The sequence below is a fragment of the Ictalurus furcatus genome, chromosome 18 (assembly GCF_023375685.1).
Source record: "Ictalurus furcatus strain D&B chromosome 18, Billie_1.0, whole genome shotgun sequence".
Lineage (NCBI taxonomy): Eukaryota > Metazoa > Chordata > Actinopteri > Siluriformes > Ictaluridae > Ictalurus > Ictalurus furcatus.
In genome coordinates this window covers 3,859,929-3,887,738 of record NC_071272.1, presented here as the reverse complement: position 1 = coordinate 3,887,738, position 27,810 = coordinate 3,859,929, and the positions used below count along the sequence as shown (strand labels likewise).

The following is a 27,810-nucleotide window of genomic DNA, read 5'->3' as shown; positions in this document are numbered from 1 at the left end:
CTGCATGATTTCACACATAATACATAAACTGTATTTATGTGTACGTGTGTGTTCCTAATAAATTGGACAGTGTGAGTGTATTTGTAAAGTACACTGGAGATGTACGTATATTGACATATATTGGTAAAAAAAAAAATACTACATAGTATAATATATTTCTACAGCGTACAGTAAGGACTTGAATTTCAACATAAATTGCTTTTATCACCTCATGCATATGCATATTAAACAGTCACGTGCTTGTTGTCACATTGTTTATACCACAAACTATACCTTGTACTACTGTACTAAATAGCAATATTTAGTATAGTATATACTACAGAAATAAATACTATATCAGTAGTAGGTTATGGTAGATGATTTTGACTCAATATTTGTCGTGATTATGGACGCAGCCAAACCAGGCGTGTTGGGATTGGCTGCGTTCGTGACGGACTTCTCTGACGTCATCAGCAGCCACAACAGGGAGGCGCTCGTGTGCGCATGCGCGTTGTTTGTGTTCTGATCGAATTGTTAAGTCTTTGTCGCTGCAAACTGATGAACCTTCTTTGCGCTTCTGTTTTTTTTTTTTTTTGGAATCCGGAGATTCCAAAATAAATCACACGTCAGAGGAGATCGCTTACGATGCCGAAGCAAAAAAAAAGATCTTGCAGTGGATCTCTGATAATGCTGGGAGGGGAAAAAAACAAAACAACAACAACGCTGATGTAATCTAAGCCCTCGCTGTCGGACATGTACACAAACAAAACCGACGCTGGGGTTTAAGGTGGTTCTATCAGGACTCAGGAGCAATTTGAGGAAAACTTGAAGTGCGCAACGAAGAAAGAAAGAAAGCAACAAAAAAAGAAGCGCGTCATGACGGGACTCGAGGGTTAAAAACAATATCGAAGAAAAAAAAAAGGAGCACGTCTCCGATTAATCGATTAATCCAGCTACCATGACAGAGGAAAGGAGGATTTCTTTGCGAAGGCGGCACATGGAATGCGACAGCGGGCTTCAACTTTCCAGCTGCCTTGACGACGCGGAGAAGGGGACGGGAAGAGGAGGAATCGTGTGGATCAGCAGCGATCCCGAATAATAATAATAATAATCGATCGGCGCGGAGTAAATTTGCAGGGAGATGGAGACAGTCGGGAAATTCGAGTTCAGCAGGAAGGACCTCATAGGCCACGGGGCATTCGCGGTGGTGTTTAAAGGCAGGCATCGAGAGGTAAAGCACTTCGATCATCCACACGTCCGAATCGATTACCTTGTTTACATCGGGTTTATTTGTGTGCTGCTGGAGTTTCATCACAGTAGGCCTGCGAGCTGTGCATGTACGTGAGAGCGCGCACGTCTCCACCGGTCCACCTTAAATACGGGCCTTAATAGAAGAGAATGTCGAGTTAGTTTTCTTTATTTATTTCTTTATTTTATCGCACTGCATCACTCTTGAGTGTTCTGTATCATTAAATTAGCTTTTATATTCTATATAGATATATAGAACAAATTCTTCTTCGTCTTGCATTCATTTAAAAAAAAACCCTCAATAGTGTAGCCACCAGTCAACAAATATCATTCTTTTATTCACTGTTACGTCATAATCAACATGCAGTTCGAATTATCCGTCGCTTTAGTGTTCTATCATTATGTAAAAGCTTCTTTATAATCGATTTTTAATATAGTGCATTTTAGACATGTCCGGACATGCCTACAGAATATTTACATTGACTGTCTCTCTAAACATAACGTGATCTGAATAGCTACTAATCACATAATTGGTGTGTGTGTGAGAATAGAAGCATGACTGGGAGGTTGCTGTGAAATGCATCAATAAAAAGAATCTAGCAAAATCCCAAACTCTACTGGGGAAAGAGATCAAAATATTAAAGGTAAGATCTGATATCTGAGTTTATTTTGGTTGTCAGGTGTATGTAACATTGTTGTAACGTGTATGTTTTCTTCCAAAGGAGCTGAAGCACGAAAACATCGTCGCGTTGCATGATTTTCAGGTTAGTAAACACAGATGCAGTGTCTCTGTAGCGTTTAATGCGAGTGCGCGTGAAACTCCGCCCGCCGAACCGTGTCATGATAGTCACGTCACAGCCTGAGCGGCCTCCCATTGGTCCGTTTCCGGCACGTGGTTAATGTTGACATGGCATGTGCGCTGGATGCAAAGGGAGGGTCTATAACCGGCCCCACAGTGATGACCGTTTAACGGCTGTTCATAGCGGCGTTCAAAATTTACATACTTTGAGGAAAAAGGAAAAAGATTTGACCCGACATTTTAGTTGTGTTAGCCTTCACAGACATGCCTTCAACATAAAAAGTCACAAGAATGAATAATAGATTAACAAATATTCAAATTATTTCCTTTAATTTTATATGCTTTTTATATCTTTTCCCTTTTCTATTTACATCTATTGACATTTCTTATTATACCAAGAGATATACTGATCTAAATGTACTTTCGCACATATTAGTCAATTTACTGAATCCGAATCAGAGTTAAATTGATTCTTCTGCCTAGTTTGCTATCCGGTTTTGTTACGTTTCATATTACGCATAGTTCAACGAATTAAAAAAAACCCAAAAAAATGTGGTATGTACGATTTAAAACTTGTGTTCATTCATTGATCAGAAACGTGGTTAGCATGTTTGCATCACACCTCCAGGGTTGGGAGGTTTGAATCCTGTGTCTTCCCTGTATGCGTGGAGTATGCATGTTCTCCTCATGTTTCCAGGGTTTCCTCTGGGTACTCCGGTTTCCTCTCCAGTCCAAAGACATGCGTTGTAGGCTATAGATATCACACGAGCATGGAGAGTATGGAGGCACAGCTCAATAGCCACTGTAAAACCTTTTTCTCTTTTGGCCCAAATATCCAGAACGTGCTGCGATTCTCCAGCGCTACAGCTCTGTCCTTGGTGCAGTTTGTGCCTTACAGGTACAATACCCAAAAATACAGTTCATGTTTGGTTCACTTCATGCAGTTATCTCGATTCAGAGTTGAATCGATTTCTCACTGCACTTCGAAAGGCGCCAGAATTCGCTTGGGACTGGACCAAGACCATCTTGCTGATGGTCACAGACTGCTGTGTTGGCGTTGCTGTGTTCACACCTGCTTAAGTGAACCACACGGAGGAGGTAAACACCCCAGGGTTTAATTCGTAGTATAGAGACAAAAGAAAAAAAATTCTTGGTATCTAGAGCATTTCAATCAGTCCGAATTATCTAGACACGTTATGTCAATAATTTGGCTGTCTGGACTAACCGGTTCAACAGCGATGTACTTTTGATAGTAACACCCCTCTGTTCTCTCAGTTGCATGGAGTTAATATGGGAGACTTACACCTTACAGCTGAACTTGTAGATGTGTAGATCTGAACGCGGGAACATACCTCAGCTCAGTCACATGCGACTTTCTCCGTCTTTAATGTCAGCCAGAGTTAGATTTTGGGTGATTGCTATAAAAACACGCAAGGTATTTTACTTTGTTGTGTCAAAGGTCCTTGGTGTACCTTACCTGACCTCCATTTCATCACCAGGGGATTAGGTTTGTCTCTTATAGTCCGATATAACGTGTTTGTTCATTAGACCTGACTGTAAGTATCAGGTACCAAGAAGCAGTGTGCACTGCAGTGTCACTGATCTGTCCTCATTACATGATTGAAATTGAAAGAGGTGTGTTGACTTTCTGCAGCCAGGCAAAGGGTAGCGAGTGAGAGTACGCCTCTTGAATTAGATATAAGCATGGGATCAAGGGAGATCATATTTTTGTGAGGATCCAGGAGCTTGACGGGTCTAAACAGACTTTTGGTTGAAAAATTCTGCTGAGGTTTTGGTGTAGTATTTGAAAAAATCTCCAAACTCGCTGATAAATTTGGTTTTATACGGTTCTATTTGCCAGTCAGTCATCTCAGAGGTTGAACACAGAAAAGAAAAGAAGTGACTCGAAGCGTCTGTATGGCTAGCAGGAAGAGAAAGGACCTTTCAGCTGTAGATGTTCTACATGTGCTCCATGAGAGTGATAGAAAGTACAAAACTGATGCAGTACAGCTTTACTGTAGTCACTGAATTTACAGTGTATAAACATACTTCAGTGCAGCGAAAAGCTAATATTGTGTCTAACGTCAAATAATTAGCGTAATTATGTGTGTAATAAACTTACCTAGTGTAACCAGGGACTGAAGGTCATCTAGCAGACTTGTAAGAAGTGTTTGTGTGCATGCACAGAAACCTTAATGCTATCTTCTGAAGTAATTTAATATTGTTAAACATGTGATTAATGAAATTTCAAGGTAAACATCTTACCTTAGTACCTAAATATCTAAAAAGATTTTAAAAAGCGAAATATCTCGTATTTTAGATTATGCGGAAAACATTCAGAACGGTAAAACTTATTGAAACGCAATATATGGTCATAATGCTGTCTTAATATGCTCAAAATGTAATCTTACAAAAAAAAAAAAGATTTTATCATTACAGGTCAAGTTATAACTTCCACCTATTTTTTTTTTAGACACAAGAAAGTCTTCAGAGCTCAGAGTTTTGAGGTTTTTTGCTAACATGACAAGCTGCATTTTTTTCTGTCTTATTAACGTCAAGAAAAACAACAACAACAAGAGAAATCGGTTAGGAATTGACTGTTTTATAGCCGATCTAACGTAAGTGATAACAGGAACTAAGTTGTTTCGCTGACGTTCCGCAACATGAAATGTAAATATAAACAGATGCAATGTATGATGTTTAGTTCTTTAATAGATGAAAGTGGTTGGAAAATTGCTGTTGTATAAGAAGATTAAACACTTCAGGGTGTGCTGTTATTGCTAAAATGTCTCCTGTCGTTGATTGGTTATTTCCGATAACAGTACACCACATCTTGTCTTATTCTTTACTTGGTGCATAGTGTTTAATATAAAGGGCTGGATTAGCAGTAGTCCTAGTTAATAGGACACTAGATGAGGTTTAGCAACCAAAAGTGTGCCTTTGGGGGGAAAAAGTAGTATTAAATTGTAAAAAAAAAAAAAAAAAAAATTTCATGTAGTATTTGTTCATATTGTTGTTTTTTATATATATATATATATATATATATATATATATATATACTTAAACATATGAATGAGACTTTAATTCTGACTTACTTTTGTTCAGCATCAGGGCCTATTTAACCATTAAGCTTAGGAAATGTGTGTTTTTATAGAATTACATTCTGCAGTAAAGTTTGCATTTTAAATATAAACGTAAATTATATTACAAAAATTCTAGTCGTATTGAAATGATGAAATCTGTTCCAACTTTCCCAGGAATTATGTGTCCTTTGAGTAAAAAAAAAAAAAACCTGCTCTCATTGTTGTGTTTGTGGTAGTATGCTCTCTTATCATATGTGACAACCTTGCTGTCTTCGTTAGTGAATTATCATCCGATCAGCATGCCCTGTTTAGGCTTCTGTTAGTCAGTGTGTTTTTCCAACCTAAGGACAGTTCTTTTACAACTTGGCCATTATAAAAGATGAGCTCTCAGAGCTGTAATGCAGTTAAAAACAAGGCCGGTCTGAATAGAAGGCAAATAAGTGTCCAGCCATGTTTCTGCTTGGCTTCTAATCTCCACGATGGCAGAACGAAAAACTTTAGCCTCGCTGAGTCAGCAGAAGTGGTTCAGCCCGATCTGGCTCGTCTGATTGGCTGCAGTGAAAGTGAAAGGGGGTCAGCTGTTGCTAAAGTGCCATGGTGGTAGAATGGCTTTGTTTTTATGAAGGTCTTTGTTTGCCATTGGCTCTGCAGAGGTCAGCTGCATTAAGGGCTTGGAAAAAGTCGAGTTTATTGGTGGTTGTTGCTAAGCAGTGGTTCTTTCTACTGGATGGGTTTGGTCTGGAAAACACACTTAGGTGTTTGAGTTGCATGATCTGAATAGAAATAGGATTCTTGCCAAACCTTTTATCAGACACTATAGTTAGAAACGACAGTGTTAGTCACCTCAGATTACTTTTATAACATCAAGCTATACATCCATCCATTCTCTATACCGCTTATCCTACAGGGTCACGGGGAACCTGGAGCCTATCCCAAGGCGGGGTACACCCTGGACGGGGTGCCAAACTAGACAAATTCCATAATATCAAACCTCAACAAGAAAAATGTACTTTTACTGTTTTTGTCCACTTGTGATCATCACATTATTGCAAATTTAGCAACTTTGAGGATGTCATATTTCTGTCAGTTTGAGTCATTATGCTATTAATATCAATTTCGTTTGATAAACCTTACAAACCACACTTTTCTATATTCAGAACCAAAACTCTCAGTTAGTATGGGATCTGCATTCCTGAAATTGTACGTTTCAATGTTACATGTTCATTCCTATCCTAATTATTACAGAGGAATTTTGTTTTTTTTTTAAAGATTTATTTAACATTTAGGTAAGGAGTCTCTAGTGTTAGCTCTTTGTCAAATTCAGTTTTCCACAATGGGAAAGTCTTCAGGACAGGATTTTGTACTTTTCAATTTCTTGGTAACATGACAAGCTGCATCTTATTGTTGTTTTTATTTATTTATTTATTTATTTATCTATTTTTAACATCAAGAAAGAGGAAAGAAGCGAGGCTGCTTAGGGAATGATTGTTTATAACAGGAATTTGTCTTGAACATTAAATATATCTATAAATGGCACACAAAAAAAGCACAAAAATTCACTGTCAAATTGCTGTGGTATTATTATAGTAATAAAACATTTCAGGACATGATGTTTCTGGAAAATAACTTTAATAACAACTTTGGGACTGGAACAGTAATTCCATTTTGTGTTAGGCCACATCACACCAGTCGGCTGTTCAATATTTCCTGATAATACTACGTCCCGTTGTGTTTAATTCTTTACTTATTGTGATTTCTGATCTTTTGAAAGTGCATTTGTGGCTTCGAGTTAAACTGCTTCATGTCGGTTTCTTTTTAGGAAACGGCGAGCTCTGTGTATTTGGTGATGGAGGTAAGATTGGGGTTTATTTTGGTTGTTTTTTTTGTTTTTTTTTTTGCCTGTTTGTGTTTCGTGCCCTTAGTCCACAGTTTTTCCAGATAATGACTGACATGAACTCAGCCCTCAGGTTTGAAAACAAATCAAACATGGGCCCTTTTAAAACTGCATGGAGAATACAGTCCCCTCTGAAACTATTGCAAGAGGAAAGTCCATTCATTTGTTTTTGCTGTAGACCGAAGACAGTTGAGTTTGAGATCAAAAGATGAACACGAGACGAGAGTTTAGAACTTCAGCTTTCGTTTCCTGGTGTTTATATTTCGATGTGTTAAACGACAGAGAACACTTCAAGATGATTTCTAGGGCAGAAATAACGAGGCCATACCACAAGATGCAAACCACTCAGCAGTGAGAATGCAAGCCAGATTGGAATTCGCAAAGAAATACAGAGATGAGCAACAAAAGTTCTGGAACCAAGATGAACCTCTACGAAAGTGATGGAAAGGCCAAAATGTGTAGAAAGAAAGTATCTGCTCATCTGTGAAACACGGTGGAGGTAGTGTCATGGCTTGGGCTCGCACGGCTGCTTCTGGAACAGGCTCACTAATATTTATTGATGTAACTCATGATGGTGTCAGCAGAATGAATTCAGAAGTTTACAGGAACATTTTGTCTGCAAATTTACAAAGAAACACCTCCAAATTTATCGGGAGGAACTTCATCATGCAGCAAGACAATGATCCAAAACACACCGCCAACTCAACAATGGGCATCGTTTGATCTCGAACCCAAATATATACGTATAGCGTAAACAAATGAATTGGACTTGCAGTTCCAGTAGTTTCCGAGGAAACTGTACATAGCACTCAAATATGTGGCTCGAATTCTGTGAAATGCTCCTGGAAGATCTCAGTGAATAATCTCAGACTGACACATCACTGGTGTCATCATAGATTACAGACTGGTTAAAAAAGCGCACAGCAGGGAGTGAGGGGGTTGGGGTAGAAGTGTTAAAATCAGAGACCTGGTTTAATATGCATTTCAATGCCGCACAGCCTGATTCATTGTCCTAATCCTCAATTCTTCATTCTAATGAATTGGTTGCTGCTTAATTTAGTTCTTCACCGTCCGAGATTAAAGCTGTTTCTCATTTCCTTTGAACAGTACTGTAACGGAGGAGACCTGGCTGACTACTTGCACTGTGAGTATATAAATGAGAGCGAACAGAATTGTGTTTAAAATGTCATTTCTGTTTGACTCTTTTCATCTTGAAGCCCCTCCTCTGTTCTGTGAAAACGTAAAATGTTATGTTTGCTAGAATGTCTTATTATGTATCCGTTATGACGATGACAAGATATCTGATATTTGATTTTCATTTAAAGGCAGTAGACCGGGTACAGGGCTCAGCTCAGGAAGTGAAGCTGGGAGGGGGGTGTGTGTGTGTGTGTGTGTGTGTGTGTTTAGTTGCAGACTAAAGGAAGTCTACAGTCGAGAGCTAGCGTGCGTTTTGAGACAGGACAGAGACATGCTGTCTGGCTTACCAGTAAAGTAGCAAAACATAGATGTTAATTATCTTGTATACGCTGTATTCTCAATACACAATAAAAGTGCAGTCATAATAACGTTATTCATGGTTATCCACAGTTTAAAAAAAAAAACAAAAACATGATCTTTCAGTTAGGGGCATTTTGCAGTATAATATAATCAGACAGGTACTTGTTGTTCCCTGTGAATATTTAATCGAGATGCAGCCTGAATGAGCTTCGCTGATGATGCACTGCACCATTCGTCACCTGGTTTCCCCACTTTTTCACGTACAAAAGTACATTTTTCTGACAGCAAAGAAACAAACATTGGGAATCTGTTAGGATTCGTGAATCTATATCCCGGGATGAGCCCCCAGAAAACTGTTAGGATTTGGGAATCTATATCTATATCTTCGGCTTACGATTCTTAAGAAGAGAGAAGATGAAAATACACAAGAAAGACTGCACCCTCGCCTTGCTACACACTTCCCACAATAAGCGCTTGGGAGAGTTTACCAAATGACACACCGGTGCACAACGTTCAAAATGGCAAGATCTCTGTTTTATTCCAAGAAAGGCAGAGTATATATACACACACAACAGAGACAATGGATTAGCTATTGGTTGGTTAGGTGGAAGGGCATATTTGCATAAAACAGGAAGGTATGTAAATGCACAAATGCTAAGGAGGGGGCAAAGGAATGCAAAAACGGTGAGGAGGGGACAAAGGAATGCAAAAACGGTGAGGGGCTTTGTCTAACCACACCTCAGTTAACAAAAAACAAAGAGAAATGGTGTCAACACAGACCGGGTTCTCGCACGTAGAACGAGAACAAGCACGGCGGAAGACTGATTTCCATCCCTAGATGAGGAAGAAGAGTTAATCCCCTAAAAAGGAGCTTCCGCCGTAATAGGGAAGTGGTTTGGATACAGAAGATCAGATGCGAATCAGTTGTCTGTAATTTGTAAAGTGTGTCAAAAATCCGTATCAACAAAGTTTGGAAATGCATCAGATTTGTTCCACCAGCAGAATATGAGGAAAGCCAGAAGTTGCACTCAGAGAAAGCGTCAACAATAATGTAAAGCAAACTCCTTTAATTCGGAAGGGTATCGTCAGTGCGTTTACTCCCTATGATAATGCCGGAACGAACTGATGGAGGCCGTGGCATTCTGTTTAGCCGAAGACATGTTGCCAGTCGGAACTGTCGACAAGGATGGATTCAGGCTAATGATCCATAAAATGGACCGTAGCTACAACGTGCCGATTGTATCATGATTATAGTTTTAACTCTATATCGTCCGTCCCTATTACAGACTGCATAAAAAGCCATCCTGACAGTTAATAACAGATTAGACTAGTGTTTTTATTGTCATTCTAGCAATATACAAGTATACAGTAGAACAAAATAGCATCTCCAAGGCCTCGTGTGTGTGACATTACAGAAGTCAGCAGTGTACACAATCAACAGCATGTAGTTGCGCAGCTGAAGAAATGCATAATGGATGATTGGGGGAAATTTCCACTTGCTAAACTGAACCAACTGGTGTCTTCAGTGCGCAAACGCTTAATAAGTGTTATTAAAAGAAAAGGTGATGTTACACAGTGGCAAACTGGTAAGACTTGGTAGACTGTCCCAAGTTTTTTTTGAAGTGTGTTCATCAGCTTTGAAATGAGTGTATATTAAATGCACAAAGTAAAACATCAAAGTGCGCACTATCATCAAGATGTAGTGGAAAAATCGAGCGAGACAAAATGGCAGTACACAGTAGACAATACAATCAAATGGACAGAGCAATAAATATATACAGTGGGACAGTGCAATAAATACAAAACAGGACATTAAGTACAACACAACAGAAATGGTGCAATTTGTGGGGTCTGGTGAGTAAGGTATAATCACCACCAGCAGCAAGCATAGAAACCCTCTGGAACTTGACTTCACGCTTGCTGCCGGCTCGATGCATGTTTTGCATCTGGTTTTACAGGAAATTCTGTTTACAACCGCTTTATGGCCAGAAAGTTCTGACCTACTGGCTTTACGACTATTCATTAACCCTGTCAGTGCAGCCGGCCCCAAGTGTCTCTTTTTTAGAAAGAAAAAAATTTTTTTTTAACTTTACCTGTATTCAGAATGTCTGTTATCTTTACTTTATGGATATATTTGTAAATATGACCTGTGAAGAATGAAACCTTGTAAACAAATCCGAATTATTGTCATATACCTGTTTTTTCAGTTTTAATAGTGTAAACTGTTGTCTAGCGAATAACAGTATGAGGTTGGAAGTGACTGTCACTGTTCCTTCTCCACACTCAGCCAAGGGCACGCTGAGCGAGGACACCATCCGTGTGTTCTTGCAGCAGATAGCAGGCGCAATGAGAGTGCTGCAGGCCAAAGGCATTATCCACAGAGACCTGAAACCACAGAACATCCTGCTGTGCCACCCGGCCGGCCGCAAGTCCCACACCAACAACACCTGCATCAAAATAGGTAGACGGTGATGTGAATTTAGTAATACGCTGTAGTCTTTAGAGACCATTAAGGTATATATTTCCAGAGTGAAATATTTTCTGTACTGGATATTTATTTATTTTTTTCTTCTTCTCCATTCTCTTATCATTTTTGGAAGAGCCAGATCAATTTGTTAGCGCTTTTATGTTAGGCGTACTATTTTAGTCATTACCAGTGACCATTTGTGCATTCTACGTTAGTTCCTGGCACAGTAAATGTGACTCATTGTCTGGCAAATGTGGTGGTTAAAATACATTCTGCCACAAACAAAGACCTGCGATATGGAGTTGCTGTTACTATTATTGATTTATTTTCCTCTAACAGGATGTCCCGTAGTGTTTTATCTCTCTTATACCACCGCCAAACATTGCGTATTTAATTTATAACAGAACGACACGTCATACTTCGTATTGGTTACCTTTTAACAAGTTAGTTCCTGTTCATCGTTTTCGTTACAGCAGCCATCAACTGTCGTTTTTTCACCAGCGTTTTTGAAGTTAATAAAAACGAACGAAAAATGCAGTTTGTCGCTTTATGAAGAAACTGGAGAAGCCCGCGTTCTTTCCCATGGATGAAAACTTAACGGACCAGCGCCGACACTAGAGACTCCTTCTATACTGTAAATGTTAAATAAATGTTCAATCTCCTTACAGAAAGCTTCATTATATCGACAACGATACATTTTCATTGAACAATTAATTAAATAAGACGTTTGTTTTTACTCTACAAATGATAATGTATTAGAAAGAGTGCAACCGACTGTCAGAGCTGCTGTTCTAGAAAATGACTCGTTAAATTCCTGACCAATCAGATTCGAGGACTCAACACTGCTGTGGTGTAATTTAGCGTACGTTTCCCTGTTAATGCCCTGCTCACACAAACCTGAGGGGAACCGTTTAGCTTTAAAAGGATCTCAGAACTTTGAGAAGCATAGCTACAGACTTATTTTCATATTGTAGTTTTATTATGTTTGGATCGTTTGTGTTTTCGTTTCTCTATCGGTAATTTCCTGCCTTTCTGGTGACTCTGACTCTGGTTCAAATTCCCCTGGCTCTCGTCCTAGTATTGGAACAGGCGCTGTGTTTTTTTGTTAGCCCCCCCCCCCCCAGTGTTTAGTTTGATTGAATGTTCTGATATTAGGCCATGCTCTCTTACATGAGGTGAAACGCCTTGTCTTCTGAAAATAATCTCCAATTCCAGAACTGTTGCCTCTCTCTCCACAGCCGACTTTGGCTTCGCACGGCACCTCCAGAACAACATGATGGCCGCCACCCTCTGCGGCTCCCCCATGTATATGGCAAGTGTCCTCCATCCATCTTTTGCTCGTTATCCTGTTCCACACGTGCACATTATAAACCTGGAATGCTCCTCTCACCAGGCTCCAGAGGTCATCATGTCACAGACCTATGATGCCAAGGCTGACCTGTGGAGTATTGGAACCATTGTGTTTCAGTGTCTTACTGGGAAAGCCCCATTTCAAGTGAGTGCTTGCTTCACCCTTTATTTAAATGCGTACGGTAACAGCTTGACCATTTATGGGAGCCATAGAGGTTTTATTATTATAGCGGTATGTAATTTCCTTGCTTGTCACGACTATGCTTTTGCAGTGTGCCGTGTTGTTGCTCGTTAATTATATAATTGACTGCAATTATCACAAACACTCATGATAGCTGTAGTCAATTCCGCTAGTATGTAATTACTGAACTGTTCTAGCTACGTCAGACAGCTTTCTTAAAGTATAGTCACAGAAAGCGAAGGAGGCTATGCTGGAAATCAAGTGAAATATCCCCCTCAGTGGTAGTAATGAGAAAATGAATACGTATTATTTAGTACTAATTTAGTACTTGCTGTCTGTGTTTCTATTTTTCAGGCCAGCAGTCCTCAGGACCTCCGCTTGTTTTATGAGAAGAACAAGAATCTCAGCCCAAAGTAAGTGTCTGGGGTGGAACAGGCTTCTCGTCGTTCACGTTCTTCCTCTGATCGTAACACTCGTTCTCTCTCGCTCTCCGTTTCTGCGTGTGTAGCATTCCCAGAGAGACGTCCAGCCACCTGAGGCACTTGCTTCTGGGCCTGCTGCAGAGGAACCATAAGGACCGCATGGACTTTGGTCAGTGTTTTCAGTGCGTTTCGGATTTTTCTCTTTGCGTATATATTTTCCCGTTCTTAATCAAAATGATTTTCATTATCGTGTGATGTACAATTTTTAGACGAGTTCTTCAAGCACCGTTTCCTCGAGGCGAGCTCCACCATGAAGAAGTGTGAGTCTCTTTCCTGTCAATATAGATCTCTGGATTTTACCGTTTAGTCTGCCGTGTTATATATAATTAATATATATTCTAATACAATATTATTATAACGTATACTATGTTATCTGTACTATAATTAAAATATTAAGTATGTATTTCTTTGTGCGGATCATTTTTAAAAATGTTTATATTAAATGCAGACTTTAGATCTTTTGTATTATAGTTGTTGTTGTTTTTTTTTGTTTTTTAAATCTATCTCACAAAGTAGACAAGATAGTAGCAGTGATGTGTGTGTGTGTGTGTGTGTGTGTGTGTGTGTGTGTGTGTGTGTTCACAGCTGCACCGGTGACCCTGACCTGCTTTCCCAGCTCAGGTTCAGCAAGCTCATGTAGCAGCTCCTCCACCTCACACCTCGCTTCTCCTCCTGTAAGTGTGTGTGTATGTGTATGTGTGCGTGTGTGTGTGTGTGTGTGTGTGTGTGTGTGCACGGCTGTTTCAAAACAGCCCCTTTGTGTGATTTCTTCATTAGGAAGTCTCTTGTGATCCTCTAAGTGTTTGTCATTATGCGATAATTCAGTGCGACGATACAGTGTTGGACCAGATGTTGGCGTTAACACTCATGGTGTTGGCTGGCGTGATGATGATTATGATGATGATGATGATGATGCATTCTCTTTGGCTGTCACTGTGACCTTTCCTGTATTTTTTTATTTTATTTTATGTCAGTTGAAAATGAACACGAATATAACTCCACAGTCCTTATTTTTGAATTTGCAGCAGTCCCTTGGTGAGATCCAGCAGAATCGAACCAAAGCGTTGGCCTCCCCTACCCAGGATTCTCCGGGCTTCTTGCTGAAGGATTCGGCTGGTGGTGGAGGAAGCAGTAAGAACTCCTCCTGCGACACGGATGACTTTGTCATGGTTCCGGCTCATTTCCCCAGTAAGTAAATTTTTTTATGCTCCTTTTCCTCCTTAACCATATTACTCAATAACAGGATGGGAGGTGACAGCCTGCGAATGCAGGACTCGGACTGTTTGGTTTTGGGTTTTTTTTGGTCACGTCTTGCTCTTCTATCCTACTCAACTCACTCTCTATGCGTCTCTCTCTTTCTCTGTCTAGGTGAGCTCACGTGTGAAATGCCCTCAGGGAAGGTGCTTCAGGATAGTCTTGTGTGTAGTGGGTGAGAAACTCGTCTTTATTACTCGTCTTATCTCTTATTCATGCTTGACAGAGGACCATGTACAGTACTCTCAACTAATATTGGCACCCTTGGTAAATATGAGCAAAGAAGTCTGTGAAAAATTGTCTTTATTGTTTAATCTTTTGTTCAACAAATTCACAAAAATACTCTCCTCTTATGGATATCAAACAATTGCAAAACAAAACACAGGTTATTCAAAATATATATATCTATATCTTCGTTAAATATAGGTGTGCAACAATTATTGGCACCCCTATGAATTCATATGCGAAAAATATATATTTGAAGTATATTCCCATTGATATTTGAATTTTTTTAGTACACCTGGGTGGCTAGGAACAGGAAATTGTTCAACCATGACTTCCTGTTTCACAGGGTATAAATATGAGGCAACACACAGGCCAAATTCCCTTAGTCATTCATAACAATGGGTAAGAGCAAGGAATATAGCTGTGATGTGCGGCAAAAGGTTGTTGAGCTTCGCAAAATGGGAAGTGGCTATAAGGAAATAGCACGAGCATTGAAGATGCTCATTTCCACCATCAGGGCAATAATTAATATTAGTGGAGGGCACTGTAGTTCAAATTACTTTGTGTAATGCATACAGCAGTCTTTAACACTCTTCATCCTTCATCAGACAGTTAAAAAATGTGTGTATTTATTTATTTTTTATTATTAAAGTGTTTTGTCTTCGCTCTGTAACAGGAGCTCTCTTCTTGCGTCTGGAAGTCAGGGCAATCAGGTCAAGTCTCTTCCACGCTCGCCCTCTTACAGCAGCTCTGCAGCACCAGCAGGGTAAATCAAGTCAAGTTCATTTTGTAATGTAATTCCATCGATGTACATGAATACAGTCAGGCAAAATATTGTGAAACAAGGCAATACAGATTAACCTCAGGATAACTAAATGGTCCTTAAAAAGCCTTAAAATGCCTTAATGTATAAATAAGGCCTTAAATAGCGTTAAAATGTCTTAAATTCACGTTTCAGAGGTCTTAAAAATGCAACCGAACCGACACCGTAAAAAAAAAAAAGATTTAGATATTATTTTCGCTCGTTGCTTATTTATTTATTTATTTATTTATTTATTTATTTTCTGCTGATTTTGGCAAACTAACATGAGCAAACCTGTCAGGATTTCTAAAAGGAGTTTATTTAAATCATGTTCATAAAGCTTAATGTTCATCAGGTATGTTATCTATCTGGCTAGAATGCTTGGTAAAAGTGATGTGGTAAAAGTTCACATGAATTGATTTAGGCTCATTCCGCTGACACTGCACAGGAAGTGGCTGCACTACAGCAGTGTCTTTTTAATGCCTCTTATAGTGCCTCTTATAGTGACAAGGCTGAGAATGGTGGAGTAGCTAACGCTTTCTGCAGTCGCCCCATCAGTATTGATCGATGTGTCGCTCGCTTGGTGTCCACCGGAGTCAGCACTGCCCAGGAGTAAAGTCATATAAAAAATAATTCTCCTCTTTCTCGGTGTTTCTCATGAACGCGGTCTCTTGAAAGGTGTATTGATTTTATCGATCAGTAAGACCATGCATCTCACAGCGCTCTGTTTCTTCTTTCTTTGTTCTCTCTGTCCTGCTGTCCCACACCCCCTTCCCCTCATCTCTGATCCACTCCCCCCTTTCTTTCTCTCACTCTCAGCAGGCCTCCTGAACACTCTTTGAGTAACTGTAGTAACTACGGACAGTCCTTGCCCATTCCAGTGCCCACACAGATTCACAACTATCAGCGCATGGAGCAGAACCTGCACTCTCCCAGCCAGGACAGCTCTCCACGGTGAGTACACAACCAATATGGCTCATCAAATTTTATTCAAAGCTTTATACTGCTTTTACTTAAGCAGTGTTTAGTTCATTTGATTTCAAACCCTGGTGCGCTTTCCACATTGTTGTGGTTCTGTGGGCAGCTGAGAACACAGCAATCACTCTGAGCTGTGTGTGATTTATGTGTTGTGTAGGTGTACTCCAGTGCGGCGGTGCAGCAGTGGCAGTCCCGTTGGTTGTGGGAGGACAGGGCCGTCTCCCCCTCATCACTCAGCCATCACCACCCGCAGACCGTCTATAGGAGGCATCAAACCCCTCCAGCACTCCCCACAGGGTGAGGACTACATTCTAGTGTCCAAGTATCTATGGATTTATGAAGTAGCACTTAACAGACAAGTGGGGTAACGAACTATAGTCCCATGTTATCACTATTATGTACTTTATGTCCCGATTTTCAGTTAGTATTTTTCCGCAGGCACCGAACAAGCTGAGCTGGGACGTATGGAGCTTAAAATAGTGCAGATCATCGATTGGTCCAACAAAGTCTTCACACCATTGTTTTCAATGTGTCTGGGTTTTTTTTTCTGCTGGATTTAAGAGGCACGACACCTTTTTACAACAATAACTTTTTTTGTGTGTGTGTGTTTCCTGCCAGTGATCTAGGTGAATTTGGCCATTTCGAAGTTAGGCTGAATTTAAAATGTCTCTCTTTGTTCCCTACATAGGTTAGAACATAACGGAGCTGAGCACTACATAATATAAAACATCAATTGCGGATTCAGCCGCTGAAAATAAATGCATTATAACGAAATGTTTCTCCTAAACGTTTCTGTACGTCTCTTTGTCTAAAGATTCAAAAAAGGATGGCTATGTTAGTATAACATCTTTATTTAAAAAACAAAACAAAAAAACCTTTCACTTATTAAATAATTTGTTTCGTTTGTTTACCCTAAAAATGCCGAATCGCACAGCTGTGATCTGTTTAAAGCGTCTGTTTGCAATATCAGCGTCATGCTGAGAGACACTAGCCTGGTATGGAATATCAATGTTTGCACTTTCTATGCAGTGCACGCTTCCAGTGTCACTATTCAGATTATTTCTAAACCTGCCATGCAAGCACAAACAGAAGGTCTGCAGTTCCCAAAGCTCCATATTGCCCTTTTTTTTTTTTTTTTTTTTTTTTTTTTTTTAAATAATTCACCTTCCCTCCAGCCTGCATCATGTGTTTATTTACATCAACATATATTCACCCAAGATCTCTCTCGATCTCTCTCTCTCTCTCTCTCTCTCTTTCTCTCTCTCTCTCTCTTTTTCTATCTCATTTTCCAGCTCTCCAGCTACCTGATGCTAAATCCAGATCCAGGCAGCCTGGGCTGGGCTCACGCCTCCACAGCGCCCCCTGCCTGCTGGAGGCCGCTGGCGGCTGCAGGCAAACGATCAGGAAACAGCACTCAGACCCCGTCGTGGCCCCCCAAGGGGGCGCGATGGCCCTGAGGACCCTACATTCCTCTCCCCGACTCAGTGAACTGATGCAGCGCAGTCCGTTACCCACCATCCTGGGATCACCGTCAAGAGTATGTAGCCTTTCTGCTCAGGTGTCTTGCCAAAGCGATCTGAAGTGAAAATGCAAACTAAAACTTTATTTATTTTTTTTGGATAACATCGTTTAATTTCATTACAGCTGCGCTGCCAATTTTCCACTACTTTACTGCCAGATACATTGTCTCTCTTTCTCTAGCTGCCAATTGTGATATTGTGACAATATTTTTTAAATCACCTACTGTGGCTTAATGTGCATTTTGTAATTCAAACTCCTTTTTTTTTTTTTTTTTTTTGCTCTAATCATGGCATGATAATCATGTGCAATATTTTTTAGATTTATTTTTATATTTCACCAGCTCGATTTTAAACACACCTTTTATAGAATCTCCTCTGTTTCAGTACAGAGTGAGTAAGCAGGCAATTTATTGCATTCTTACAAAACGTCTCTACTTGATATACACAACAAACAAATCAGCATTCCCAATTTATTAGTGCAATATGGGAAAAAATGGATGTGTTGAAAAATGCATTTGTGGGTACTTTGGTCTCCGGTAGAATTAGTGCAGTTTTATATGGAAATTAGCTGGCACATTTTATTGATTTTCATCTATCTATCTATCTCTCTCGCTCTCTCTCTCTCTACATATATTGTGTGATGAAATCATTTTTTTTCCTTTCTGCCTGCTCGGATTTTAGTTAGCAATGTTGCCACCTCTGAATTCTGTTCTTTCTTTTTTTTTTACTCTCAGGCTATGTCCCCATTTGAGTTCCCAAAGCCGCCCAGCTCTCCGAACATGGTGACATTTCTGACTCAGCAGGGTTTAGTTTTCCCCTCATCTGCTGGCCGGCCGTGCCAGGGCGAATCAGGCATGCCTGGTGCTTTCCAGCCTGAGGACGGCAAGACTTTTGGAAGGTGTTTTGGGAAAACAGACAGCAGAAATTTTTTTTTTTTTTTTTACTCACTTCTTTTTAATTACTTTTCCTCACTCATCCCTGTCCTGTGTGTTTCCAGGTCGCAGAGCTCTGGCCTCCTTTCAGACATGCTGAAAGCAGCATTCGGGGGACAGCGGGGAGACAGAGGCAGCACAGAGAACCTCAGTGCTGACAGAGCAATCGACATAGGTTAGAACTCTCACTTATTCACTTCTATGTGGGGGGGGGGGACTATCGAATGAAGTGTATAAGCATGTCAGTCAGTTTATTGTTAGAAAATAAACTTCTAGCGGATAGAACAGTGGATCGAGTTAAAATCGAGAAAATCTGTCTTTATTGTTGAACCTTTTGATCTTTTGTTTTAAAACAAAAAAATCACAAAAATACTCTGCTCTCATGGATATCAAATAATTGCAAACACAACACCGGTTTATCCAAAAAAAAATATCTCTTTGTTAAATATGTGTGTGTCATAATTATTGGCACCCCTATGAATTCATATGAGAAAAATATATTTGAAGTATATTCCCATTGAGAATTAAATTTAGTACACCTGGGTGACTAGGAAGAGGAAATTGTTCAACCATGACTTAATGTTTCACAGGGTTTTATAAATATGAGGTAACACACAGGTCAAATTCCCTTAGTCATTCATAACAATGGGTAAGACTGAGGAATATAGCTGTGATGTGCGCAAAAGGTTGTTGAGCTTCACAAAATGGGAAGTGTCTATAAGAATATAGCACATTTAGTGCTTCAAAATAGCTTTAAAAACCAGACGAACAAAAAACAAGGTATTTTTAGATTATGAGGAAAACAATGACTGCAGGCACGTAACCCATGGCAGTAGGTGGAGAATGATGAGTTCCTTTGCTCCACAGCACCTGCTGCTGGTGGGACCATGGTAGTGGGCTCAGGCAGTCCAGCACGAGTGGTGTTCACTGTGGGCTCGCCCCCCAGCGGAGGAACTCCACCCCACACTTCTCGTTCCAGAAAATTTTCAGGTGAGTCAATCCCAGACACACATGATAGCAAAGATCTTCTACTTATTATTATTATTATTATTATTATTATTATTACTACTATATTGACATGCACAAGTCATTACTGTGCTCTGATAATGTATGATTTGTAAGCTGATATGATTATTATAAACTGAATCGTTAGAAATGGCTTATAACTGTCTTACTCATTGTTAATATCTTACTGCTATTTACCTTGCAGCATGCTCCTCGAGCTCCATCAGTCCCGTGGGGTCCCTCACCAGCCGTTACCCTCAGACAGGCGTGTGTTTGGATGGGTTTGAGGGCTCGTCCAGTCCTCGTTACGGTCTCACTGACCCCATCTCAGCCAACTTTGAGGGAGCTGTAATGTTTGAGGCCCCCGAGCTCCCAGAAGAAACGCTAATGGAGGTAAATAAGTGTGTCTGAAAATTCTTTAAAAAAAAAAAAAGAAAGAAAAGAAAGAAAGAAAAGAAAAGTTTTGATTATTAATTTGGTCTCGTGTTGATTAGTACAGTTACTTAGCAAGTTACACACACGCTGCTCATATAGAAAATTAAAAAATAAAAAACACCTTCTGACCAATCAGAATCAAGACTGTAACCGCTCTCTGGTGCAATACAACATATCAGAGATGTGTGTGTGTATATATATATATATATATATATAAATAAAACTGATGATTGTGAATATGTTGGAGTGTTTGTTTTTATCTTTCATTTTCTGCAGCAGGAGCACACGGAGATTTTGCAGAGGCTCCGGTTCACGCTGGATTTTGCTCGCTGTATGATTGAGGTGGCAGCGTCGAGAGGTGGAGAGGCCGGGCAAGCTGAACAGCCCTCGACCTGCCTACACCAGAAAGAAAGCGTCGTGGCCGACCAGATCAGCTCTCTGAGCCGCGAGTGGAGGTACACACACACACACAGAGTGCAGTGTAAAATGTCTTGCCATCATGAAAGTAATATGACCCATCAGTGTTGCTCCTATGTCTGTAAGGAATGAAACACAACAGGGCATGCTGTTCTAGGAAAACAATCAACAACGAGTTTCCTTCGACAGCATATCCTAAAGTGTTTCATTCCTCTCATGCCACAGCAATTCGCCAGCAGGTACATTGTTCTGTTAATGAAATAACGACATGTACTTGTTTTTTTTTTTTATCCGTTTATAGTTGCATGTAACGTTGTGAAACATCCACAAAACAAGTTTGTTCCTGTTTTGCGTTTCCGTTATAGCAGCGTTCACTCACCGGCCTCTCTTTATTTCTCTCTCTTGAAGTTGAAAAAACAAACACATTACACAAAAAAATCACATTCCTTTTCTCAGAGCTGCTGTTATAGAAAATGAATCGGTACCGTCTGACCAATCAGATTTGAGAATTCAGCAGCACTTCTCCGCACGTTTTTACATTCTGTGTATTTCAAGTCTACAAACAGGCGTGGGAATGAAAGAATTTGCAACGAGAGTGTATTTTGAAACCCGTTCTGCTACCTCAGAAGTGTGTATTGCGGTGCATGCGCACACACACACACACACACACACACGCATATATTTTGTTTTATTGAGGCGGCAAAGCGATGAGGGATTGCGACACCCAAGCAGTAAGATTTGAACCATCCTAACTATGAAAGAGGATAACCGCAGTGTAATATCCTGTTTTCTCATTTTTTATTATTTTTTTATTATTATTTTACTTATTAGTTCAGTTGAATGGAGGATTATCTTTTAAGACTACAAGACTGAACTGCAAGTAAGACTACTGTACAAGTCTGGTTGCTATGATTTCCTGCTACTCCACAGTGTGAAAATGGCGTGTGTGTGTGTGCGCGTTTCAGTCATGCTGAGCAGTTGGTGTTGTATATGAAAACTGCCGAGCTCCTGTCCACTGCACTGCACACAGCCATGGAGGGCATCAAACAGGGTAAAGTGTATCCCTCCACCACAGTCAAACAAGGTGAGCGGCATCATCTTTCCTCCTGACCTTACCATTGCCTCATTTTTAGCTCAGGTACAACATAATACCAGCGCTGTACTAACCATAATACCAGCCTGGTCTCATTAATCTATTCTTAGAATTTGTAGTAGTAAATCGAGTCTAATGAAATGAATTAAAGACCTGGTTTGGTCTCTTATCCCGCAGTGGTCAGGAGGCTAAACGATCTGTACAAGTCGAGCGTGACGTCATGTCGCTCCCTGAACGCGCGTCTGGAGCGGTTCTTTTCCCGAAAGCACCGGCTGATGGACCACATCAACACCATCACTGCAGAAAGGCTCATCTTTAGCCACACTGTACAGATGGTATGAAGCCATGAAAGCATGCCTCCGTGACATAGACACCATGCCTGTTAAGCACCTTGAGTAATTTAAATATCAGCGAGCTTATCATTTCATACTGCGACAAAGAGAACCAACCTTGGTGCTTGACTATTACATAAAGCATTCAAGGGTGACCATTGTTGCTTGTATTTATTTATTTATTTATTTATTTATTTTTATGCAGAGGAAATCACTTTATTATCACTTAATGTTGTAGTTTTGTTTACTTTTAGCTCCCTGAAGTTCACACACCACTCCAGAACACTGTTAGGACAAATCCCAAAATGACTTATGAAGTCTGAATACATAGGGCACTGTGTACGCCAGCACCACGGCGGTTGCGCCTTCGTCAGCGGATATCCGTGGACGTCTGCTTCTCGGTCGGTCCGCAACACTTCCAGTCTTTTTGAATTTGTTAGTAAGTTTAGCAACAGTGTCGTGTTTCCGGTTCAGGTCCATCGCGGTCTTGCGACAGCTTCCCGATCCAGCCATGAGAATGATTTCAATGCTTTTGTCAAAGAAGGAATTCTTAATGGCTTTAGATATAAGAAGGAAGAAATTCTGCAAAAAGTCTTCATTTCCCCTTATGTATGGAGACTTTTGGGACCCCCTGTGTATCTGCTCACTACAAAAGGGTATACAGGGTACAATAAAAGGCATTGAACGTACGTAGCGTACTGTGGCCAATAGAAATCCATTTGAGATTCAGCTACAGAAAAAAATTACTGTATCCAATATAGTGTCTAATATTAAGTATCAAGTATTAATTGTGATTAGGTAGGAGTTTTTACTTTTATGACAAGCAGTACTGTGCAAAGGTTTTAGGTACATGCAAAGAAATGCTGTAGAGCAAAGATGCCTTCAAAAAAAAAGTCTGAACAGTGGACTCTTAAGTACTTTTCTTTACTGACATACAAACATTTTCTATAACATTTAATTTTGTGCTGGAAAACTAATGTTTGGAAATCTGAAATGTTTTTTTTTTTGTACTCACTCCATAATGTAGAAATCATAAAATAAAAAAAATCTATAACAGATTTTATTAAAAAAGAGAGAAAAAATAGAGTGCCTAAAACTTTTTCACAGTACTGTATGTATTATATTTTCATTATCTGTCTATTGTTTTTATTTATCAGAAAATAAATAACTAGACCAATAGTCACGCATTTATTCAGAGTTCTACTTCAACTTGAAATTAAAAGGGTCATTTGGCCAAAATGTTAAAGTGTGTGTTTAAATAGACTTGCGTTACCGCACTAAAAGTAGACACTTAATCTAAAATATTCAGTCGTGAATGGTTTTTGCCATACGTCAGTCTTATGAAATGACCTTAAATATTCAAATATGGATTTTTAAAAAGCATATTATGAACTTATTATTATTATTATTATTATTATTATTATTATTATTATTATTATAATGATATCCCCAGCATACTGTATGTCGTTTATAGTTATAATTACACAGCTTAAGGAAAGAAATGTTTATTGAGTATACGGAGCGTGTCCCGTAGGTGCAGGCTGCAGCTCTGGATGAGATGTTCCACCAGAGTGAGGCTTCAGTACAGCGCTATCACAAAGCCTTGCTGTTGATGGAGGGTCTGTCACTGCTCCTCACCGAGCAGGCCGACATCCTCAGCGTCAGCAAGTGTGAGTGCTTCAGTCTTCTCCTCTTCTCATATTGGACATGTGTGTTGAATTAACGTGGGAGTAACTGTGGGGCGGTTTTTTTTCCCCTTGCAGGTAAGCAGTGTATTGAGCGTCGCCTCACCGCGCTGCAGACAGGCCTCTGTGTATAGAGATTCGACCAAGTCCCTTACATTCCTTCCCTACATTTCCTAGAAAGAATACGCCTTCTTTCCATCCCTCTCGCTGCTTCTTCAGTCTAAGAAAACGAAGACTGAGAGGACCGAGGTTGTGGTCATGGGTATAGTGATGCCTGCAGTGTATGGTGAGAAATGTAGAGAGTGAGTTCCTGAATCACATTGTGTATGAATCAGAAATCAGATAAGCTGCAGGCAATCACTTCAGTCTCACGTCGAGTCCCTGACATTCTCGTGGAGATCTTTTTTTTAAACCTATAAGCTGCACTGTGTAAACATGTTCTGTTTCGCGTAGACATAACACTATGTCAGGATCTGATTTTCTTTAGTACTGGGCTTGTGCAATCACAGGTGATAGATATTCATCAGTAGCTGGATTTAATCATACACTCGCAAAAAAAAAAAAAAAGGTATTACACTGTATCTTTCGTGGTCTGGTCACTCGGGTAGTACATCTTTTGTAACTTTTAGTATGCATCTGCATGTAGTGTACCTTTTTTATAGCTTTAATCTACAAATGAATTATGGATCATTTATGTACAGTCCCCCTCGAAACTATTGGAACCAGAAAGCCTGTTCATTTGTGTGTGTTATACACCAAAGACATTTGGGTTTGAGATCAAAAGATGGCTCGGAGACGAGAGTTTAGGATTTCAGCTTTTATGTTGTTTAACACATCTCGATGTAAATACCAGGAAATAAAACATAGAACCTTTTGTATCAGACCACCCAATTTTGAAGTGAGCAAAAGTATAGGAACAGATAAGTACCTTGAAGTAAACTAATGTAAATAACACGTATATATGTTTGCTTATCCCTTGCTTGGAATAACTGCATCAAGCCTGCACTCACTGACATCACCACATTGTTGGTTTCTTCTTTTGTGATGCTTTTCCAGGCTTTTACCACAGCCTCTTTCAGTTGTTTGTTTCAGGGGGTTTCTCCCTTCAGTCTCCTCTTAAGGAGGTGAAATGCTGCTCAGTTGGATTAAGATCTGGTGATTGGTGACCTTCCGCTTTTCCCCCCATGATAAAGTGCTTTTGTTGAGTTGCCATTGTGTTTTGGATCATTGTCTTGCTGCATGATGAAGTTCCTCCCGATTAATTTGGAGGCATTTCTCTGTAAGTTTGCAAACAAAATGTTCCTGTAAACTTCTGAATTCATTCTGCTGCTACCATCATGAGTTACATCATCAATAAAGATTAGTGAGCCTGTTCCAGAAGCAGCCATACATGCCCAAGCCATGACACTACCTCCACCATGTTTCACAGATGAGCTTGTATGTTTTGGATCACGGGCAGATCTTTTCTTTCTCCACACGTTGGCCTTTCCATCACTTTGGTAGAGGTTCATCTTGGTTCCAGAACTTTTCTGGCACATCTCTGTATTTCTTTGCGATTTCCAATCTGGCTTTCCGATTCATACTGCTGATGAGTGGTTTTTGCATCTTGTGGTATGGCCTCTAGATTTCTGCTCTCAAAGCCTTCTGGATTGACACCTTCACTCCTGCCCTGTGAAAGCTGTTGGTGATGTCACCATCTGACTTGTTTTGGAGGGGGGTTTCTTCACAGCTCTTACGTTTCTGTCATTAGCTGTTGTTGTTTCCCTTGGATGGTGTCTGTTGCTCAGTAAACCATTGCTTTCTTTCTTTTTTACAACTTGTTGTATTGGCTTTGCCCAGTGATTTCGCAATGCCTCTGATAGATTTCCCCCTTTTCACAGCTTCAAAATGGCTTGTTTTCTCCCATAGACAGCTCTCTGATCTTCATGTTGGCTTATCCTTTTTAACAACAAATGCAGTCTGCTTAGATGATACTGAAGGCTGAAACCAAGAGTAGATGTCCAGAGCTATTTATTGTTTAAACAATCAATCTAACGGGGCACACCTGGGTAACAAGCAACACCTGTCAGTCAATGTTCCAATATTTTTGCTCGCCTACAAATTGGGTGGTCTGATAGCACATTTTGTATGTTTTATGATGCATAACGCATCTACATATAAAGCTCCTTTAAAAGCAGCTTCTCAAAGGACTGGAATATAAATACATATAAATACCAGGAAGTAAAATCTGAAATTCTAATCTCTCTTCTATTATTCATATTTTGATCTCAAACCTACATGTCATTCAGTCTACAACAAAAATGATTTGGCCACTAGTTTCGGAGGGGGCTGTACCTTCAAGGAACACTATATCCACATTTCTAGTTGTAACATACATAAAGGTACAAAGGATGTAGCCTTACGGGTACCACTTCAGGAAAGACACCGTTTAGTGCTCCAAGTAAGAGTGTAAGTTGGAACTCATATTTTTGGTCAGGTATGTTCCTAGCCATTTGAGGGCAAATTTCATGTTAATATACAGATGTCATTCATGGACAATGAAGTTGGCATCTCCTAATTGACTGTGCGTCACTTTATTTTATTTCACCCTATTTTATTTTACTTTATTTTCCCCTTTTGCGTCGAAGACTATATGTTCACCAGATGAACGTGACGAACCAAAAAAAGCAGACGGACCATGGGTTACACCAAGGAGGTAACTTGGAGTTGAGTTTGAAGTTCATAAATTGTGTTGCACCATTTCATTTAAAAAATTTTTTTATTAAAATTGTAATACTGATGTAATATAACCTGTAATAATAATATAATTGACAGGTATTAATTAATATAATGTGTGATACAACACTTCACTAGGGATTATAGGTTACCATAAAAATCAAAAATTTAAAGTAAACAGCATTACTCTTAATCTTCAGTGATTTATTTACAGTTTTTCTTTGCTTGAGTGAAAAATAGCATGGTCATTTTCTTTTATGGAGCTTTCATTATCTGCAGTCCATATTTTGAAATTTAAACCACTTGCAAGATGAAAACGAGTCCCTTAATGAGTTCGAGTTAACTAACAATAAATTGGAATTGTATTGAATTAATAAGATAATTGATTCAAGATTAAAGTTTACATCAGTTTAATCAAATATTAGGTAAAAACTAAAACCAGGATTAAATGATGGCTTAAATACAGTTCGGAAATTTTTTTTAAAAGGTATTTTGAAGTTAGGTGCGACTGGATTCACAGACAAACATGGATGTATTCCAGGTTAAAGCTTTCTTGGTGCAACCCCGTCACTATATGGGGGGGAAAAAAGTATATATTAAACTATAAAAATTTGTAGTGTACATGGAATTCATCCTTATACAGTACTTTCTCCCTGTTTCCTTTCGTAGTTTTTATTACCAGTCAGGCCGTGTGTAGCACTTTAGTGAATACGGACTAAGATCGTCCACTTTGTTTCCAAATTCCAAATGCGCGATCTGAACGTCTCTCGATTTATTTTTTTTATCTTTGTTTTCCCCCCGTTTTTTTTTTTTTTATCTCTTCTGTGTTTTTACATTGTTTGTTTTTGGCAATCGTGTTCGTCCGCCTTTTTAAACGTGTGTATGAATGAGTGAAGGATAGGCTATAAAAACAGAGAAAAGAAAAGAACGACACTATGGAGAAATAGGCAGGTCGTACTTTGCGTTTTGTTTATTAGTTTTAGCTGTTATTGAGAACTCTAGGCTTGGTGTAGCGTGCAGCAGGCCCTGCGCTGTAAGGCGATATTATTTCTTGTAGTTTCAGTCACACTTTGTTAAGATTATCTGGGTAGTGTTTTTTTTTTTCTTTCTCGTAGCGATGGAGCTCCTTTTGTCCCCGTTAATTATACAGTCCTTTTGAATTTTTAAAGGATTGTCGCTCATTGATCATGACACCTGTAGTGAATGCGGCGTTTGTAACCCGGACCCGGGAACAGAAGTACACCATCCTCACGTTTACTGCGCTGCATGGGGGGCGCCACCTGTTTCCATGCGAGTTTTTAAATGTTTGTGCTGAATGCTTTTAAAACTTTATTAAAGTATGCTGAGTGGTTTGGTTTTTGTGTGTCAGATATGGTTAAATCTATTTTATAATGTGCCTTTAAAAAAAAAAAAAAAAAAAAAAAGCAAAAATTTAAA

General features: G+C 39.6%; 1 protein-coding gene across 6 annotated transcripts; it reads left to right on the top strand.

Moving 5' to 3' along the window:
- The first annotated feature begins 465 nt into the window (after positions 1-465).
- Positions 466-27,810, top strand: ulk1b (unc-51 like autophagy activating kinase 1). Of its 6 annotated transcripts, none has more exons than XM_053648457.1 (27): positions 466-1,210; positions 1,779-1,871; positions 1,950-1,991; positions 6,929-6,961; positions 8,111-8,147; positions 10,788-10,961; positions 12,206-12,279; positions 12,361-12,462; positions 12,853-12,911; positions 13,007-13,089; positions 13,190-13,240; positions 13,566-13,654; positions 14,006-14,168; positions 14,349-14,409; positions 15,136-15,225; positions 16,081-16,215; positions 16,397-16,536; positions 17,532-17,776; positions 18,494-18,657; positions 18,757-18,866; positions 19,559-19,681; positions 19,902-20,089; positions 20,411-20,586; positions 21,514-21,632; positions 21,819-21,976; positions 23,508-23,643; positions 23,737-27,810. In XM_053648457.1, the coding sequence occupies exons 1-27, from the start codon at positions 1,121-1,123 to the stop codon at positions 23,790-23,792; spliced, it is 2,991 nt and encodes a 996-aa protein (XP_053504432.1). In that variant the 5' UTR covers positions 466-1,120; the 3' UTR covers positions 23,793-27,810. The 6 variants fall into 6 exon arrangements, 5 of the variants coding, with proteins under 5 accessions (XP_053504432.1, XP_053504431.1, XP_053504430.1 ...); XR_008388360.1 differs by lacking the exon at positions 23,737-27,810 and adding an exon at positions 22,228-22,374 and having other exon boundaries at positions 467-1,210; positions 20,408-20,586; positions 23,508-23,642; XM_053648456.1 differs by having other exon boundaries at positions 467-1,210; positions 16,084-16,215; positions 20,408-20,586.